The sequence below is a fragment of the Lagenorhynchus albirostris genome, chromosome 9, assembly GCF_949774975.1.
Source record: "Lagenorhynchus albirostris chromosome 9, mLagAlb1.1, whole genome shotgun sequence".
NCBI lineage: Eukaryota > Metazoa > Chordata > Mammalia > Artiodactyla > Delphinidae > Lagenorhynchus > Lagenorhynchus albirostris.
In genome coordinates this window covers 8,360,972-8,379,235 of record NC_083103.1, presented here as the reverse complement: position 1 = coordinate 8,379,235, position 18,264 = coordinate 8,360,972, and the positions used below count along the sequence as shown (strand labels likewise).

The 18,264-nt window shown below is 52.2% G+C and overlaps 2 protein-coding genes across 3 annotated transcripts in view; one reads left to right on the top strand and one right to left on the bottom strand.

The window, feature by feature from the left end:
• RTN3 (reticulon 3) overlaps nucleotides 1–7,538 on the top strand; it is a 62,490-nt gene extending 54,952 nt beyond the window's left edge. For both annotated transcript variants that reach the window (XM_060158874.1, XM_060158875.1), the window contains 5 exons: nucleotides 1,194–1,332; nucleotides 1,771–1,840; nucleotides 2,321–2,367; nucleotides 3,661–3,719; nucleotides 5,361–7,538. In XM_060158874.1, coding sequence (XP_060014857.1) covers nucleotides 1,194–1,332; nucleotides 1,771–1,840; nucleotides 2,321–2,367; nucleotides 3,661–3,719; nucleotides 5,361–5,406 — 361 coding nt within the window. In that variant the 3' untranslated portion in view covers nucleotides 5,407–7,538. The remainder of the gene's footprint in view (nucleotides 1–1,193; nucleotides 1,333–1,770; nucleotides 1,841–2,320; nucleotides 2,368–3,660; nucleotides 3,720–5,360) is intronic.
• Nucleotides 7,539–7,547: 9 nt separating this feature from the next.
• Nucleotides 7,548–16,230, bottom strand: ZFTA (zinc finger translocation associated). Its single transcript, XM_060158873.1, has 5 exons — nucleotides 16,092–16,230; nucleotides 13,421–13,918; nucleotides 12,506–12,892; nucleotides 11,594–12,145; nucleotides 7,548–11,433 (listed from the first exon to the last, which is right to left on the bottom strand). The coding sequence occupies exons 1-5, from the start codon at nucleotides 16,228–16,230 to the stop codon at nucleotides 10,979–10,981; spliced, it is 2,031 nt and encodes a 676-aa protein (XP_060014856.1). The 3' UTR covers nucleotides 7,548–10,978.
• Between the last annotated feature and the right edge of the window lie 2,034 nt (nucleotides 16,231–18,264).

Here is an 18,264-nt window from a genome sequence, read left to right as displayed (position 1 = left end):
TCATTTAAACGATATATAACATTTAAAAAGTTATTTGCAAATTAGTTTTAACAAACCAATAGTTGTTGGTTGGCTGCGTGGGTAAATTTTACTGTTTTGCCACAAGTTCCAGTGTGCTAGCAGGGCTTTTTTCCCTTTTGCGTGACACTGTTATGGATTTATAAAATGTGTTTTGCTAAGTTGTATTAATTACAGCATCTAATTTTTATAACTTTTGTATTTGGTAAATATTTTCTTAATAAATAGGAAAGAAAAACATGTCTGTTACTCTTCTGTTTTTCCCACAAGACTATAGGCTCTTTAAGGCAAAAGCAGTTTTATCTTTCCTGATATCTCTACACCTAGCAGAGGGTCTGGTACTCAGTAGGCGCTCAGCACGTACTGAGCGAATGAACAGATCATGAGCAGATGGTTGTATCTCAATTCTGTAATGCGTCTGGGGACAGAACCCAGGTCTTTTTGGTTTTTTAACAAATATTTTATAATGCCTCCTTTATCATTTTGAAATGAAATTCATAGATAATATACCATACAATATACCATATAATATAATGTTATATAATATACCATTGTATGGTATATTATATAACATATATAACAACATTTTAAAAATTGATCATTATTATAAAGAGTGATAAATAGAAAGCCATTGACAATAAAATAATATGTATTCCAGTCAATATTTAATTGCTTGGACATAACTACACCAAAAAAAAACCCATAATAAAGACTTGCACATACATGTATAATCTCCCTTATAGGTGTGATTTTCTAAAATGATGGGAAAAAATCTTGGTAAGGTTTTAGCGTAAACAAAACACAGTTTTAGACAATTCAGGATATGTTAAAACTGTGGGAAAAAATACTTTGCTTTTATATGTTCTGGGCTCTTGATAATTATAAATAGGTTCACCTTCATGAATATCCTGTGAGGCAGTAAAAGTTATGCAGGACATAGGGCAGTTCTTTTTTGTGCATGACACTCCCACACTGCAGGCATCTGGCAGCTTTGTCTCTGCCCACTAAATGACAGTGGTGCCCCCACCCCACCCCATGGCAGCACAAAATGCCTTTGCAGATTTGCTAAAACACACCCTTTGGGGCATTTCACACTCTAAAGAACTTCTGTGCTAACAGAAAGAGATCTTCTCTTGCCATGTCAAATGTGTGACTGTTGTTTCTTCTTCTGGAAGAGCCTACCTGGATGTAGACATCACTCTGTCCTCAGAAGCTTTCCATAATTACGTGAACGCTGCCATGGTGCACATCAACAGGGCCCTGAAACTCATTATTCGTCTCTTTCTGGTGGAAGATCTGGTTGACTCCTTGAAGGTTAGTTGCCTCTACAGCTTTTGGTGGTGAGGCTGAGGAAAATCAGGGACTAGGTTATAATTCAGAGGAAAAGCAGTTAATAGGGTTTTGTCAGACAAAAGCAAATGTATGCTTTTCTCAATCAACCTGTAAAAATGGGGACAGGAGTTAGTAAAGGAGGTACCTCTGCGCCTGGAGAACTAACATCAGAACAAGGCTAATGTATTGATAATTGACAGAAATGCAGTTAGTCTGTTTGGGGGCCTGAGACAACTATAGAATTCTCTTATGCACCCTCAAATGTATAGTACAAATGAGGTAACCTTCATTTTGAAATTATTTATGGCATACATCACTAAATTTATGCAGACTCAGTTAGCTAGAGAAGAATGGCATCAATTAACCTGAACTTTGCGTTACGATTATTCCTGCTTAACCCTCTGATGTTGGCCTTCACAGCTGGCTGTCTTCATGTGGCTGATGACCTACGTTGGTGCCGTTTTCAATGGGATCACCCTTCTGATTCTTGGTAAGATGGCAAGGAAAATGTCTCCGGGCTCTATGAAGTAATTGGTAAGAGTAAGAGCAAAGAGAGTTGTCAGCATTGCTCCAGTCCTTCCACATTGGCCCAGCCTTTAATGTCCATAGAGACCTTGACCTCAGAGGAATCTGTGTTTATGGCCACAGGTTTATTAAATGGTCCTACCTAAAAAGAAATATCCAGACAGCTAGAAATAAAGGAGAGTTGTCTAGATTTGGTTTAAATATGGGGATCTTATTTGTAGAAATCATTTTCATAATTTGGAAATTATTTGTAGTACAAAGAAGGAAGCCTGTGTACCTGTATCTAACTGTCCTTAATTGAGAGCTCTGGCCAGGATTTCTCATATTGAAGAAGATCTGTGTTTCCCTATATTTTATGAGGAAAAATGTTCCTGTTACTTATGTCTTGAGACTTCGTGACCATCTCACATTTACACTTGCCATGTCTCATGATTCTGTCTTATAGCTGAACTGCTCATTTTCAGTGTTCCAGTTATCTATGAGAAGTACAAGGTAAGCATTTGTCTGTTTCTAATCAGATATGCCAGTTGATGTATGAGTAATTTTAGTTCATTTTTTAGGCATTGAAAGTTCAGAGCAATCCTTTTCTAACCATTTATACAGTCTAATTTTATAGGTCAGGTACCTGTAAGAAACTGGTAATAGTGGTTTCCTTTAAGGAGAGAAGCTGAATGTCTAGGAGAGATAAGGGTAGGAAGGGAACTTATACCTTGCTGTGTGCCTTTTGAGGGTTTTTTTGTTGTTGTTTTTATTTGGTTGCACTGGGTCTTAGTTGCAGCAGGTGGCCTCCTTAGTTGTGGCATGTGAACTCTTAGTTACGGCATGCATGTGGGATCTAGTTCCCGGACCCAGGGATTGAACCCAGGCCCTCTGCATTGGGAGCGCAGAGTCTTATCCACTGCGCCACCAGGGAAGTCCCCACCTTTTGAGTTTTTATCACATGGATCTGTTCCAAAAAAATAAGCTGAAAAAATGCTTAAGTAGAAGCTGGTGTCTAAAAAGAAACTTAAACTGTTAAGGCTATTGTGGGAATCCATCAGTATGAACAGATGTTTGCATTGTAGAGTGGTGTATACAGAGTATACTAGATGCTATGAGGTTATTCTTGATAGATTAAGTCATGCATCAGCAGACTTTTATTCATGGCTTTTTTTTTTTAATTTATTTACTTTTTAATTTATTTTTGGCTGCGTTGGGTCTTTGTTGCTGCGCCCGGGCTTTCTCTAGTTTCGGCAAGTGGGGGCTACTCTTAGTTGCAGTGGCAGTCTTCTCATCGTGGTGGCTTCTCTTGTTGTGGAGCATGGGCTCTAGGCACGCAAGCTTCAGTAGTTGAGGCACACGGGCTCAGTAGTTGTGGCTCGCAGGCTCAGTAGCTGTGGCACACAGGCTTAGTTGCTCCGCAGCATATGGGACCTTCCCGGACCAGGGCTCGAACCCGTGTCCCCTGCATTGGCAGGTGGATTCTTAACCACTGTGCCACCAGGGAAGCCCTATTCATGGCTTTTTGATATTAAATGAATTAGTCTCACCCAGGAGTAAAAAAACATTTCTGATTACAGAATATAGATTAGACACACAGTTTCTAGTATTCAGAAAATGCTATATACTCCAGTGTCTCTGAAGGAAATACCTAGCAAGTACTTTTTAAAACTGAGCACTATTTTCATTTTCCAGAATATTCCATAGTGTTTTTAAAAAATGGTTAAAGTAGACAAAGACAAGTTACCTTCAGGAAAATTGTTAATCTGTGTGTTGCCACAACTGAGTTGCTTTTCTTCGTTAAAGATCCAGATCGATCACTACGTTGGCATCGTCCGCGATCAGACCAAGTCAATTGTTGAAAAGTGAGTATGCTTAGGTCCCACATTTCATCATGACATGTGCTTTTTTTCCCCCAATTATTTTTAGTCTCCTGTGTAAAATGCTAATGCCAAAGAAAGTAATTTTTACCCTGGGGAAAAAGAAAACCTTGGTTAATAGTTTGATTCTACTAAAAATTATTTCATCTGCTTCTTTGTAAAGCATGCCTTGTATCTTAGACTAAAAAGGATCGATGGAGTTAGGACCACTCTGCCTTGTTGAACCGGTTTTTAAATGTTCGTGGTTGTCTACTCACCTTCATTTATTTTCACAAATATCAGTTTTATTTTATTTTATTTATTTTTTGGCCATGCCACGCGGCATGTGGCAAATTAGGTAATTAGTTCCCCGACCAGGGATCGAACCCACACCCGCTGCAGTGGAAGCGTGGAGTCTTAGCCACTGGACCAAGAGGGAAGTCCCCAGTTTTCACAAATACCAATTTTAAGCCAAACTCTTCCCTCCCTTTTCAGAAATAAAAATTTTAGTAAATCAATGTATTAAAGTTCAAAGCTACCTCTTTTTTCTGAGACTATCAAATCCTTCTGTTTTAACCACTTTAATATTTAAATCAAGTATAAACTGTTGGTAGACATTTTCATGACTCCTTATATCACAGAACTGTTTTTCTTTTTTCTTTTCAATTATTTGTAACAAACACTATGGAACCCAGCACTTTGAATTAAAATGTTAATATTTTTCCATATTTTCCATGTTTTCTTCAGATATTCTTTAAGAGACAAAACATCACAAGCATTTAAATCCTCTTTGTGCCCACTCCCACCTTTCACACCCCAAATTTTAGTGCTTTTTCCAGCTTTGATAAGAGGAAATCTTCACTGTATCCAGACAGCTCTGGCTTGATGCCAGGATCTTTACCTGCTCTTTTGCTTTCTTAGGTAGACGTTGGAGGTCAAGCCAGACAAGGGCAGTTAGGACAAATCTGTATATGGTTGCTGTTTACTCCTCATTGTAAAAGATGATCATAACTTAGCTTTAAACCTGAAGTCTTGATTAGCCGTGTGAGCTGATTTGGCCCACTCGGTGGGATGTATCGTTTGTGGGGAGTAGCTTTGACATTAGCTGAGGGATGTGAATGTCCCTTGGTACCCTTAGTGATGGGTAACCTCAGTGCACAAAATAAAGGACAGCTTTAGTGTCCTGTGAGGGGCGGGGAACTATTGCCAGCCCCTGTAGTTTTTTTATGTGTGACCTTGACCCTTGACTCCTGGTTCCTTCTGTGACACTAATGGGTAACCTGGCATTCCAAGAGAAAGGGGCTCTTGCACTGCCATCATGTAGAGCACAGTCAGCAGGCATTACGCCTAGATACATCTCATTCTTCTCTGGAACCCCCAGTGAAGGAGCCAGGAGGGTCAGGCAGCGAAAGAGGACAGGCAGCAGGCACAGCAGCAGGGAGGGGACGGATCCTGGTATACTCCTCAGCTCATCCCAGGCCAGACTCAGCCCCTGCCACTTTTCATCCGGAGGAAGCCCTGTGGGAATGGGAGTGTTTTTCACATGGCTCTGGTAAATCCAGGAGTGTCTTCTAGCATCAGTGTTAAAATAAAAACCTAGAACTAATGTCTATATTTTCACCCTTTTTTTTTCCTTCTCCTCAATAGGATTCAAGCAAAACTCCCTGGAATTGCAAAGAAAAAGGCAGAATAAGTACATGGAAACCAGAAATGCAACAGTTACTAAAACACCATTTAATAGTTATAATGTTGTTACTTGTACTATGAAGGAACCGTGCTCAGTGTCAGCTTGAGCCTGCATTCCAAGCTTTTTTTTTTTTAATTTGGTGTTTTCTCCCCTCCTTTCCCTTTACCCTCAGTATCAAGCACAAGCATTGTTGGACTTAAGAAAGAACTGATATCTTAGAACCCAAAGGAATAAAGAAAGAATCAAATTAATAGGATAATGATGGTGGAGCTTTACCTGTAGCTAGAAAGGAGGGGAAATATTGGAGGTAAAGGAGAAAATGGAAAATAAAACACATCTCTTGGGTTCTTCTATTCAAATTTCAAGGACTAGTCAGTCTTACATAGCTTTCCATCATAGTTTTGCCCTTATTTTTAAGTTAAGAAATAATGATTAACTTATAAAGAAATTATCTGGGGACAAGAATGGGATTCTTTCCCTCTTTGTTGTTGTTGTTGTTTTGTTTTGTTTTTTGCCGCCCTGTGAGCCCATCTTCCTGCCCCACAATGTGAGCAGCTACCCCTAATATTCTTCTTCTTCATTTAACGATATAACTTTCAACTCTATGAATAACTTATAGTTGATAGTGATAATTCCTGATTCTCAGAATGCCATCCGATAACCAAGAATGAAGATGGAAAGTAGGATGAGGAGGAGTGCACAGGGGTGCTGCTGCGACTCCCGCTCCCCCTTAGGAGAGGAAAGGCTCCGCCATGTGGGACGGTGGGGTCTGTGTCATTTCTTTCGGACACCAGTTCTGAGCTTTAGTTTGAGAGCTTATTCCTGAATGGGCTTTCCTCCCTCTTTCCTACCCTCAAGTTTAATAAATATGGTTGTACTTTTCTTATTATAAAATAAATGTCTGTAACTGCTGTACACTGCTGTAAACTTGTTAGAGAAAAAAATTAATCTGCATGTGGGCTCCTCAGTTATTGGGTTATTGTAATCCTGTCTCAGTCCATGGTGGGGAGACATTCTCAAGAGGTGAACTACAGAAACACAAAGGCCTTTTTTTTTTTTCTCTTTTATCTTTTCCTCCTGCACATGGTACATCTTTAACCTGTGCTCATCGTTTTCCCCTAAGGACCAAAGCTGAGCTGGCTTGAGAGGAGATTGTGTCTGTGGTTAAGAGGTCACAGACTAGTGTAAGGAAGTGCATTTTGTGATTCATAGGGAGTTTTAACTTGGAGGCTAGCTTATTGGGTGTGTGTTGTTTGAGGGTTCCTTTCATTTTCAGGCACATAAAATGTCTTGGCACCTCTACTGTGGTACAGGGTACCTTTTGAGAGTGTTTTCCAAGAAGCTTTAGGTAAGGGTGATCAGGCAGGGCCAGATTGTGTTGACAGGCTCCGTGCACAATTAAAAGACAACAAAACAGTTCACGTTGACATCAGACGGAGGGCGTTTGGGAATCTTTGATTCCCATTTGAGACTTACAAGTGTCTTCCTCACTTTCCAACATGAAAATTCAGTAAATTTGAAAGAAAATCATATGTGAGTTCCTTCAGGTTGTAACTCATAGTCGTGATAATCCAGAGGGAATATGCACTGGAGATTTTAAAGGCTACAATCTTTGACGGTCCCAAAGCAGTGCAGCTCTGTAGAAGGTAGTGTAAGGAAGTTTTCCTTCTACTTTGTTGAGGAAATTACTTAGGACTTTAGACGGGTAAAAGGTACCCTTGCCTTACTCCACTCGCTTATTTTCTTAGCCCCCTTTCCTTTTGAAATGTGTAACTGATTTCATGTCATAGTAGGGAATGCATTCTCCATCCCCATTCTTTGCCCTCCCAGGAAGTAAGTGTACTGATCATCTTTTGGGGCTTCCCCTCCAAAGGACCTTTTTCTGCACTGGAAGCCTCCACACCTAGCTCTTTGTTTTATTAGTGCTGTGTTTAGATTAATTTGGACAGATCTTTGTGCCACACAAGAATTTTTTGTTTTTTTAAGAAAAATCTATAGGTGAAAAATTACTAACGAAACCGTGTGTGCGTGTATGTGCGTGCAACATAAAAGTACAGTAGCGCCTAAGGAGCTTGAATCTTGGTTCCTGTAAAACTGCAAATTGATGTGGTATTAATAAAAATAATAATAAAAAAGAACACAGTGACTGTGGTGTCATTCTGCTAACTTTATTCTTTATACACAGTTTGGGTAAAGTAAGAACCAAACAAGGCTTCCACTGGCCCCCATTCCCACTCCACTTTTGAGGCATTAAAAAGCGACTAATAGTTGATACTGGTAATGATTTTCAAGACTGTAGAATTTCCATAGTAGAGCAAAACTGTGCACTTGGTTTCTGAAAGAAAATAAGAGACCCTCTAAGAGATGACCTTAGGAGAAAGATGATGAGTGGAAGGCGGCCAGAGGGGTCTGTTGTCCCAGTTTACACCAACCTAGGAAGGTTCCCCCACCTGCAACATGAAGCAGCCTATAACTCAGTCACAATGTACTTAAAATGAGAGTCAATCACCATGGCAAATGGAAACTTTTCCATCAGGTTTTTGCTGAAAGAACTTGTCTCGGATTAGCTCTTTCCCCAAACTAAGGCTGCCATGACCCTTAAGCTGGATTTGAAAAGTTTATTCAACATACCTCTTAGAAAACTTAGGCTGAAATTTTTAAAAAATAACTGATGCAAACAACTTCACAAATACGCATACAAATGTTCAAATAATATCACTAACATGGTATATAAATATGTATTCAGAGTAACATTTACATATTGGCCATAATAGCAAGCATACCATTAACAAAAAAATTCATGAAGAAACTTCACCTGTTCATATCAGACTCCCAAGGCAAGGAGGAGGCACCTAGAGATGGGGACCACCTAATCTCCTAACTCATGAGGCTATAGCTGCAAAGTAGTAACCACTGCAGTGGCACTTTCTAGATCATTGGTGCTCAGAACTTCAGCATGCCTCATGATCACTGGAGGGCTTTTCGGAACGGACTGCTGGGCTCCACCCCCGTTTCTGATCTACAAGGTGGGGCCCAAGGATTTGCCTTTCTACTAAGTTCCTAATGGGATGATGCTGTTCTGGTGGCCACTTCTGAGAACCAGTGGAGTGCTTGGGGCTGCTGCTTACTAAAGACATCTGCTCCTGCCCTCCTAAGTCCTCTCCCTATCAAGGGGAAAAACCATTCCCACCCTGCTCTCTGCCCTGGCTTACCTGAACTTCGGCAGAGGGCTTGGATGACTATAATAACTGCCCCAGTTTGCCTACTGTTTTTGAACAGGCAGAGTAGCAAAAGTGGCACAACACTCCTGGATCTGAAAACAACGTGCATGAAGGAAAATAAAAGAATGGCAGTGTCCAACCTGATGCCATCCATAATCCCTGTTCTGAAGCTTTTAATACTGTCTCAAAAAACCTGGAGGTTCAGACACTCTAGGAATTCACTTTTCAGTCAACCGACAGCCCATGCAGTTATTTCCTGAACCCCTGGTGGCATCAACAACACAACACCAGAGCCTTGCCCAGTAGAGAGGCCTTGGGCCGGGCGGCAGTCAGCCCTGCTTCGGGAGTTCTGACGGAGAAGGCTGCTGCTGGTGCCCTCCAGCTGAAGCCAGTGGTGGCAAGGCTGCCCTATAGGATACTCATTCGTTACAAGCAAGTGTGCTGTTCTTTGCCATCCCCGGGAGGCCACAACTGCGCTGCGGGCTTGCAGCACCCAGCACAGGTCATCCTTCGGCAGGCCTAACGGTAAAAGAAATTTTAACTCACCAGATTGGGAGGCCGTGTAGTGCAAAGAACACTGAATTGGGAGTTGAGATTTTTATGCTAGTCCTAGTACTATTCCTACCTGGTGTGTGTGTGTGATAATTTCAGTTTCCGGGCTTCATTTTACCTATCTGTGAAAGGGGTGGGGGCAGGTACTAGATCTCCAAGGTCCTTCCAACTCAGACAATCTTGAATTATATAAAAATGCTATAAAATCCGTGGTATAAAATTCAATTCCCAATCAGGAAGAGTCAAGGGGACTGGGCCTGAGGCACTTGAACCTTGGGCTCTGGCCTGGGGGCACTGGGATGAGAGGAAGGGCTTCTTTGCTGTCTGCTTTCCCACCCACAGAGGCAGCTCCTGGCCCCAGGTGCCAGGGCCCCTTCCCCTCCAGACCCAGCCCTGAAGTCCCAACCCGCTGACCTCCCCACTCTCAGGCTTTAAGACCAAAGGAACTGGCCTATGTGAAGAGCGGACAGTGGGTGCCAGAGACTCCGAGGAGGGGCCCCGGTGAGGCACACATTAGTCTATGATGTTTGGGGTCCTCCCATCCGCGCCTCCTCGCACCTCCTCCCTTTAGGTCCTTCCTCCACCACCTCACAGCTTATCTCTGATACACGCATAATAAATAAGACATTTGCACATAAGGGTGACGGACAGCTCTCTTCCCGCCCCTCCCCCTCTCATATAAAAGCATTAAATACAGTTTCAAAATAAAATACAAAGAGCAAAAAGGGCCTGATCTCGGGGCCACCTGTTCTCCACAGGAGAATGAATCTACACATCCCTCTCGGACCTGCCTGGGAGATCGTGGGGCCCACTCCCGGCCCCTCAGGACCTGGCGCTGCCGCGGGGAAGAGAAACGAAGGCCGAGGCCCGGCCCCAGGCCCTGGGGGCTGAGAACGGGTGGCGCGTCCACCGCGTACAAAAGGGGACAGGAACAGAACGCCAACTGCCGGGACCTCCAGTGCCCCGGGCTCGGACTGACGGGCGCTGAAGCAGGAGCGCCTGACTGAGCTCAGGGTAAACGGAGGCCTTCGGAGCAAGAGAGGAGCAAAGGAAAAAAGTGCTAATCCCTTTACAAGATCTCGGTGCGGGCGGCCGTGGTAGGGGCCGGGGAGGCGGGTGGGGCGGTCCTCGGAGAGCCCGCCCCGGAGGCAGGCACAGCAGGCGGGGCCCGGCCCAGCTCCGCCCCCGCCCCGGGCCACCGCCCCGCCCGACCACCCGCGGTACTACGCGCCTTCACCGCGGGCTGGCGGGCTGGCTCCCCAGCCCCGTGGCCTCTCCTCCCGAGGAAGGCCCTCGTCCGCAGTCCAGGCCCCGGAGCGGTCGAGAAAGCCAGTAACGACTGGGCAGCAGCCGCCCCGACCCGGGAGCCGTGCCTGCCGACGTACAGCTCTGAGAGCTGGAACCCCGGCCGTGAAAAGGGGTCGGTGCGTCCTTTCTGCCTCCCCCACCTACTTGGGGCCCTAATACTGACTGTCGATGCCCCCGTCCCGGCCTGGCACAGGATCGCCTCGCGGGTGCGGCCGCGGCCCGGAAGCTCTCCGTGCAAACGCTGTGGCTTCTCAGGAACGTGAGGCCCTGAGCGGCGAGGGCCTGGGCTCCGGATCCGAGAAGAGAGCGCGATTCCTGCGGCGCCCCGACTAGCCTGGGGAACTCTCTGGAACCGAGCGCAAGCCGGAGACCCCCACCCAATCCCGAATCTCCGCCCGGCCCGGCCAGCGGGGGGCAGCGGCAGCGGCCAGGGCCGCGGGAAGCTGGGGCTCCCAGCCGGACAGCCAGCCGGGCACGGCCCCTCGAGTGCGAGTCCTCTACGCCCGACACACGGCGCCCGCCTTGAGGTCCGCGCCGCCGTCGCGCGGTGCCGGGGCGGGCGGTCCAAAGCCCTCGTGGCCGTAGCAGCGTAGTGCCGCCTCCTCGTAGGCCTCCAGGATGGTCTGGCGCTCCTCGGGCGTGAAGTCCATGGAGAAGGGGTGCACCTGCAGAATATGCCGCTTGATGGTGCTGACCTTGAGCGTGGCCAGCGCGCCCCCGCACACCATGCACACCAGGCCGCGCCGGCTGCCGTCGTAGTCCATCAGGTACTCGCCCCGCCAGCGCGGCTGGTAGTTCCGCCTCTGCTCTCGGCTGCGGGGCGGCGGCGGCGGGGGAGGCGGCGGCGGCAGGGGTGGGAAAGCGAGTCCCCCGGGCTCTGGGCCGTCCTCATCGTCCTCCTCTTCCTCGGCGGGCCGCTCCGACGGTTCTCCAGGGGAAAGTGGGACGTCGCCTAGGACGGAACAAAGGACCGCATTGGAGCGTCTGGGCTTCGTAACCCCCACTTTGCCCTGTCCCACCCTCCCCTCTCCCCTTCGACCTTCCACTCTCCCCACCCCCTTCTGCCCTGGCCCCTCTCCCTCTCCACCTGCTCTGGCCCTCCGCCAGCTCACCCCACCACTCCTCCTCCTCCTCTGGCTCCTCCTCCTCTTCCCCTCCCCCCTCCTCGGAGGCTGCGGCTGTGCTGGGGGCGGCAGGGTCCCTGGGGGACTCGGGGCAGGGCAGCCCCAAGGCCAGAAGGTGGGCGGCCTTCTCGCTCCACTCCTGGGCGATGAGGGCCCTGACTGGCCCGCTGAGGCGCGTGGAGCCCGGGTGGCGCTGGCGGATGTGCCGCTTGATGGTGCTCATCTTGAGCGAGGCCAGCGCGCCCCCGCACACCATGCACACCAGGCCGCGCCGGCCGCCGTCCAACTCCATGAGGTACTCCAGCCGCCAGCGCTCCTGGTAGTGGCGGCGGTGGTCGCGGCCCCGCGGAGACCGGCCCGGGATCCCCACCCTCTCGCCCTCCTCCAGCTCCTCCTCCTCTGCCGGCCCGGGCCTCTCAGGGACCCAGCCAGCCTCTTCCTTTACGTCTGGGGGGCTGAGATCCTGAGAGGAGGGGGCTCCAGCAGCGGGGGCCGAGTCCCGGCTCTTTCTGGTCAGGTCCTGGGGGACGAGGTCATCGTCTGTTGGGGAAGGGGTGAGGGAGAGGGGCTCAGCCTGCTGGCTGGGTTGCCCTTACCCACACAGACAGGGTCCCTTGCTCCACACCCCAGCCCTAAGCTAGAGGGCCCAACCAGAGAGAGAGGGAGAGAGAGTGTGTGTGTGCGCGCGTGTGTGTAGGGGAGAAATGAGTCCTCCCGTGTGCGTGTGTGTGTGTGTGTGTGTGTGTGTGTGTGTGTAGGGGAGGAATGAGTCCTCCCAGGTGTGTGTGCATCTGTGTGCGTGTGTGTGTAGGGGGGGATGAGTCCCTCCTGGTTCTGGCCACAGACCTCACTTTGCAGCCCTTATATGATGGGGTCCTGGCCCTGGGATGGGCCTCGCACCTGGTGGGGACTGGGTGAGCTCAGACAGTGCCTCGGGCTGGCCACCCCAGGCTTGCAGCAGGGCGCTGCGCTGGGGGCCGCTGAGCCCCAGGGAGCTGGGGTGCACCTCCAGCACGTGGGCACGGATGTCATCCAGGTGCAAGCTGGGTAGTGCCCGGCCACAGGCCATGCACACCAGCCGGTTCCCCCGCGGGTCATAGTCCATGAGACACTCTGCCCGGAACCAGTTCTGCAGGGACTCCTTCAGCCTCCGCTCCAGGCGCCGGGCACCCAGCCCCCTGCTGCCCCCAGCCCTCCGGGAGGCAGACAGGCGCCGACGCCGAGCCCGGGGTGCCCCTGGGCCCCCTCGCCGCTGGCGCCGGCCGCCCCCACCAGCTGGGGCTTTGCCTGAAAGGGTTGGAGGAAGGGAAGGAACTGAGATGCTGGCCCTCCCGGGGAGCCCCCACCACCACAGCCAAGTCCTCCAGCCACAAGGCTCTCCCTCACTCTGACTCTGAGCCCTCTGCCTAAGCTTCCCCCGGCCCTTCCTCTCCCCTCAGGTCTTCACTCCTCCATCCCCTAATCCTCCTGAACACAAACCCTCAGCCCACCTGACTCCTCCCCCAGACCCACATTCTAGCCCCTTCCCTAGACTTCACCGTCAGTCATACCTTCCCAGTGCCCTCTGCTCCCAGACCTTCCCCGGCCTCTCTCCCCAGCCTCCACTCCCTGGATCCTTCTAAAACCACAGAGTGGTTAGTGGTTAGACCCCTAATCCCACTGTCTCTCCCGCACTACTGTCCAATAGACAGACCTCACCCCAAAAAGGAGCAAAAACTTGCTCCAGAAAACCAGCTAGTTGGCTAAGAAGCCCAGGCTGTCCCCACCCGGCCCCGTCCACTACCCACGCCCTTGCTTCCCCATGTCCTACGTTACCTGGGCCCTTGGGAGGGCAAGCCTGGAGGCCAGCCCCTTCCTCCTCCTCTTCCTCCTCCTCCTCCTCCTCCTCCTCAGCCCCCTGGGCCCCTGGGCCCTCAGCCTCTCCACAGGCCCCCAGCCCCAGGTGGGCATCCCAGCTGTTGCTGATGACTTCCTTCTCCCGGGGACTCCAGTGCAGGGAGTAGGGGTGCTTTTGGCGGATGTGTCGCTTGATGGTGCTGAGCTTGAGAGTGGCCAGGGAGCTGCCGCACACCATGCACACCATGCCGTGACGGGCAGGGTTGAAGTCCATCAGGTACTCCAGCCGCCAGTGGTCGTGGTAGTAGCGCCGGTGGTCACGGCCAGGGATGCGGCTCTTTCCAGGCCTCGAGGCCCGGGCCTCACAGTGGTCTGAGTATTTCCTGCCTGAGGATGCTGGTCCCCTAGCCCTGGAGGAGGGCAGGGGGGCACTCCCCCAGCTCCCCAAGGCACCCCCTTCCAGCTGAAGATCTTGCCCTGAAGAGGGGGAAAGGGAGACAGTTTTTCAATCCCCGATTTCCAGGGAAAGAACCTAGGGCTTCGATTTTGCAAGAGAAGGGAGGTGGGAGAGAGGTCATTCAGGGGCAGGAAAGGGATGGCAACAGCAATAAAAGGGAAGTGGGAGAGCAGGGCGTCAAAACATTGGTCCTTTACAGAGAGCAAGACCCCTTTAAGAGAGGCTCAAGAACAAAAGAATGCAGGGCGCAGCTCTGACTTTAAAAAATAAGGTGAAGGCCGAAGGCCACGGAGGCAGCAGGCTGTGCAAGGCCCCCTTTTTGGATGAGAGCTGTAGGGGTACAGCCAGGAGAGCAGCATGCCAGGGCGGTTACAGCCGCAGCGGGGTGAGAAGAACAAAGGGGGCATCTGTCTGCGTCCAGGGCTGCACGCAGGACCCACTGCCCAAGGCCCCAGCCAGGAAGGCCCCACCCAGGAAGGCCCCACCCAAAGATGATCTTCTCCCTTTTTCCAATAATGCCTCAAATACACCCTCCTGAGAATCCCATTTTAAGGGGCACTAAGCATTGTCAGTTCCCCAAATTTAGAGACCCACAGGAGGGATCCCCATGACAAAGCTGTCAGCACCTCCAGAGAAAGGAGTTTTTAGGACTCTGACTTTCCTAGAGTCTGGGAGAGCCGATGATGGAAAGGGGATGACGACGGCAGGAGGGCCACCAGAGTGGCTACTGAAGACTCTGCAGCAGGGAGTGGCCACCACCCACTGGAGCCCATGAAGTCTTTCTGGGGATTTATTTTTTGCTCTGGCCGGGAGCCGGCCACTGCCCAGCAATCAGAGGGCAGTCAGTGGAGAGGCCACCAACCCAGTGGTGTTCCCTTTTGCCAAATAGAGACACTGAGCAGTCCCCCACTTTCCCTACACTTTGGACCTTACTTTATTTAGAAAAGGGTCTCCTGGACAAATAGGCTGGATAGACAGGTGTGATCATTCTCCCAGTGGAGAATCCCCCGGTCTGGGAAACAAAAGGCAGGATCAGAGAGGGCTCCTGTCATCACTGTGTTTTTGTTTGCTTTTGGTGTAAGTAGATCCAAAGAAAAAGAAAACACTAGTTTCAGAGTCAGAAACCTGGGTTCGACTCCTGGCTTCACTGGTAACTTGCTCTGTGACCTGTGACAGGTCATGTCCGCTCTCTGGGCCTAAGCGTCTTTGTCTGCAAAGGCACTGGATAGCTAGCTGGTCTCTGAGCATCCTTCCAGCGCTGGATGTTAGTCTAAGGTGGACTGGCGCTTTAAGAGCCGAAAAAAGGGGAGGAGCTGGGATTCTTTAAAAACAAAAGGGGATGGGGAATTTCTGGGAGGGGAGCTCGGGGATTAGGGCTGAGTCTCCCTAGCCTGGACAGTCTTCAGGGTCTTAAGGCTTTGACCATGAAGCAGAGGGATGAAGAAAAACAGTCTCCTCTGAGAGCAAACGAAGAGGACTGGCTGGTCATCCTATAGCTGACAAATTGTGGCAAAATTTCTGAAAAGAAGGGAGGGGGTAACGCGCGGACTGGAGGGGGTGTATGCCTTTGTGGGCGAGCCCATCCCTTTAAGGACTGCCCGCCGTGGGGAAGGTACTGGTAGGTCCCCAAGAGGCGCAAGCCGTGCTGTTTCCCAGGGAGAACGTAGGGAAAAAGAAAAAGGGTTCCTTTCTCTAGGCAAGGCCACAGAGGAGAGGACAGCCCAACTTAACGCAGCGGAGTCCCCAGCACAGTTCCTCTGGTGGGAAGCCCGGAAAGGGACCCAAGGTCTGGGCAGACTTTTAAGAGACAACCGGATAAGGGAGACCACCTGGGAGTCTGAAAAAGAAAGGGGCGGGGGCCGCAAGTCCAAGAGCCTAGAGCGCGAGCCCCAAGGCGCCTGGCCAGGCCCTCTGGGGCCCCTCCAGCTTGGCCTCCAAGGCGGGGGCCGCGGGGCCCTTTAAGGGGGAGGGGATCCGCCCGAGCCCCGCGGGCCAACCCCGGGAGCTGGGCGGGGGGCTCCCCCGCTGGCCCTGCAGTCGCCATCCGCGCCCGCCAGGTGGCGCCCCCGGCCGCCCTGCCCGCGTCCCCCCCTTTGTTCGGCGGAGGAGAGGGGCCCGGAGCCCGGAGCCGCAGCCCTCCCCTCCCCCATGCCGGGGCCCCCGCCCGAGCCGCCGGCCCCAGCCAACTCTTACCGCCGTCGTCCTCCTCGGGCTCCGCGCCGCCGCTTGATCCGGCGGGCGGCAGCCGTCGGCCCCGTGCCGAGGCCGCTGCTGGCCCGGGGCCGCCCCTGCCGCCGCCGCTCCGGCTCCGGTGGTCCCCGCCAGGCTCCATGCGCTGCGCTGCGGAGCGGGGCCCCGGGGCGGCAGGGCGCGGGGCCGCGGGGCCGGCGGCGGCCCGCGCGCGGCGCTCGGTGCGCGGGGCCCCGGAGCGCGGGGCGCATGCACTGGGCGGCCGGCCGCACGGACGGCTGACTGCTAGCTCGGCGGCGCGGGCTGGACCGGGGTGGGGATTCCTGCCTGGGGCCCCTGGGGCTCCTTTAAGGGCTCCTGGGTAAATTTAAAGGGGCCGCGCGCTATTTCCTCCTGCCAGCTCGCGGGGGGCTGGGGGGAGAGGCATGAGGCGACCAGCCCGACCGAGGCTCTGCAGCCTTCGCCCGCCGCGGACGTTAGGAGCACGGACCTCGCCGTCCTCGCGGGCCCGCGCCGCCGCCTCCGGGGCTCGGGTCCCGGCTCCTGAAGGGTCACCGAGGCGGCCAGGGGCGCCGCGTCCGTTGCGACGCGCTTCCACCCAAGCTCGGCTCGCAGCCACTGCCCCCTCGGGGCATCTAAGCGCCCGGCTCCCCGCACCGGCGCTGGCAGGGGGGTCGCCCGGTGGGGAGGCCCCGGTCCCTGCCAGGGACTGCCTCCTCCCGCGCGAGCTAGGCGCGGGCCCCAGAGCGGACACGACTGGCAGGGGCCCCAGATGGCCGCGTCCCTGCAGAGAGGGTGGAGCCGCGGGGGCGGCCGCGCCCCCTCCCGCGGGAGCCGCCCGGGAGCACTGGGAGCTCGGCCTTCAGCATTGGAGGGCGGACGGGCCAAGCTCCCCCGGAGCTGGCCGGGGCGGGGACCGCGGCCGCAGAGACTCAGGCCGAGGAGAGGGGGCGCGCAGTAGACCGCGGAGAGCGGGCTGCGCCGGGGCCCGACGCTGCCGGGCGGAGGTGGCCCCAGGATGGAAGCCGAGAGGGGAGGGCGTGCGCCGCCGTGACTCAGGCTTCTGCCCCCGCAGGCCTGGGGGTGCGACACGAGGCCCTAGACGCGGTCCCGGACCCTCTGCCCCGCACGAGGAAGGGAAGAACGCTGTCCCCGGGCGGGGAGTCGGGCACCTGGGGACCCGCGCCACCACGGCTGGGAAGCTCTGGGACGGACCCTGTTTGCGAGCCCCGGGATGCCTCGGAAGCCCCAGGTCCCAAGAAGCGGAGAGAAGGGACCTGGAGAAGCAGCTAGGGGCACGGCAGCCTGGAGTCCTTCCTCGAGGACCGGCTGGAGAAGCAGGTGCTTTCTGTGCCTGTGGTTGGTCGCCCACAACAAAGGCGATTCCTAGAGATCCAAATTACAGGGTGCGGGAGGCCATACAGGGTCTCATTATTTAGAGGTGGGTTTTATTCTCTTCTTCGGGGAGGTGCCCAGCAACCCGTTAAAGAAGTCACTCTTGACACATTCATTTGCTCACTCTACACCTATTGTGTGCCCGCATGCTCCCGGGCGCTGGCGACAGCAGTGAGCAAGGTGCACGGACCTGATACTGTTTCTGCCTTAGCGCCCACAGCTTATAAAAAGGAAACGATTCCAGTCCTTGGGGAGCCATGGGAAATATTAAATTACTTGGGACACAGGAAGCCTGCTTTCCTAAGTGTTCGTGAAGAGGGACCAGGAACTAAAATTTTTGAAGTGTCTAAAAGGTGTCTGTCCCATTGGAGATGTTGTCCCATCTCTTCCTCAGTCCCCATGATGGCCTGCGAGAGACATCACCCTGGGTAAACAGAGTCTCCGTCCTACAGCTCTGCTCTCTCCACTACTGGCCTTGCTGCACTCCACCCACTTGGGTGCCCACCAGGGGCCCTGGTGCTGATGTGGTACCAGATGGGGCCATGAGATGGGGATTCCCTTATTCATATGTCCTTCGCCTATGCCCGGCCAGGGACACAAAAGGAAAATAAGACACAGACCTGGCCTTCCCGTGTTCCTAAGTATGTTTTTTAAACAATTACAAAGACAGCCCAAGTTCAGAGCTGGCCACTGAGAGACACTTTTGGTAAATGTCCTTCCGGTTCTTTTTCTCTGTGTATAAATAGGATAATTTTGCTTGTTACCAACAAAAAGGTATGGA

Coding starts and splice junctions, on each gene's coding strand:
- ZFTA (XM_060158873.1), bottom strand. CDS start 16,230: ATGGAGCCTGGCGGGGACCACCGGAGCCGGAGCGGCGGCGGCAGGGGC. Junction 12,146..12,505: donor GCTCACCCAGTCCCCACCAG/GTGCGAGGCCCA, acceptor CTTCCCCAACAG/ACGATGACCTCGTCCCCCAG. Junction 11,434..11,593: donor GGAGGAGGAGGAGTGGTGGG/GTGAGCTGGCGG, acceptor GTTCCGTCCTAG/GCGACGTCCCACTTTCCCCT.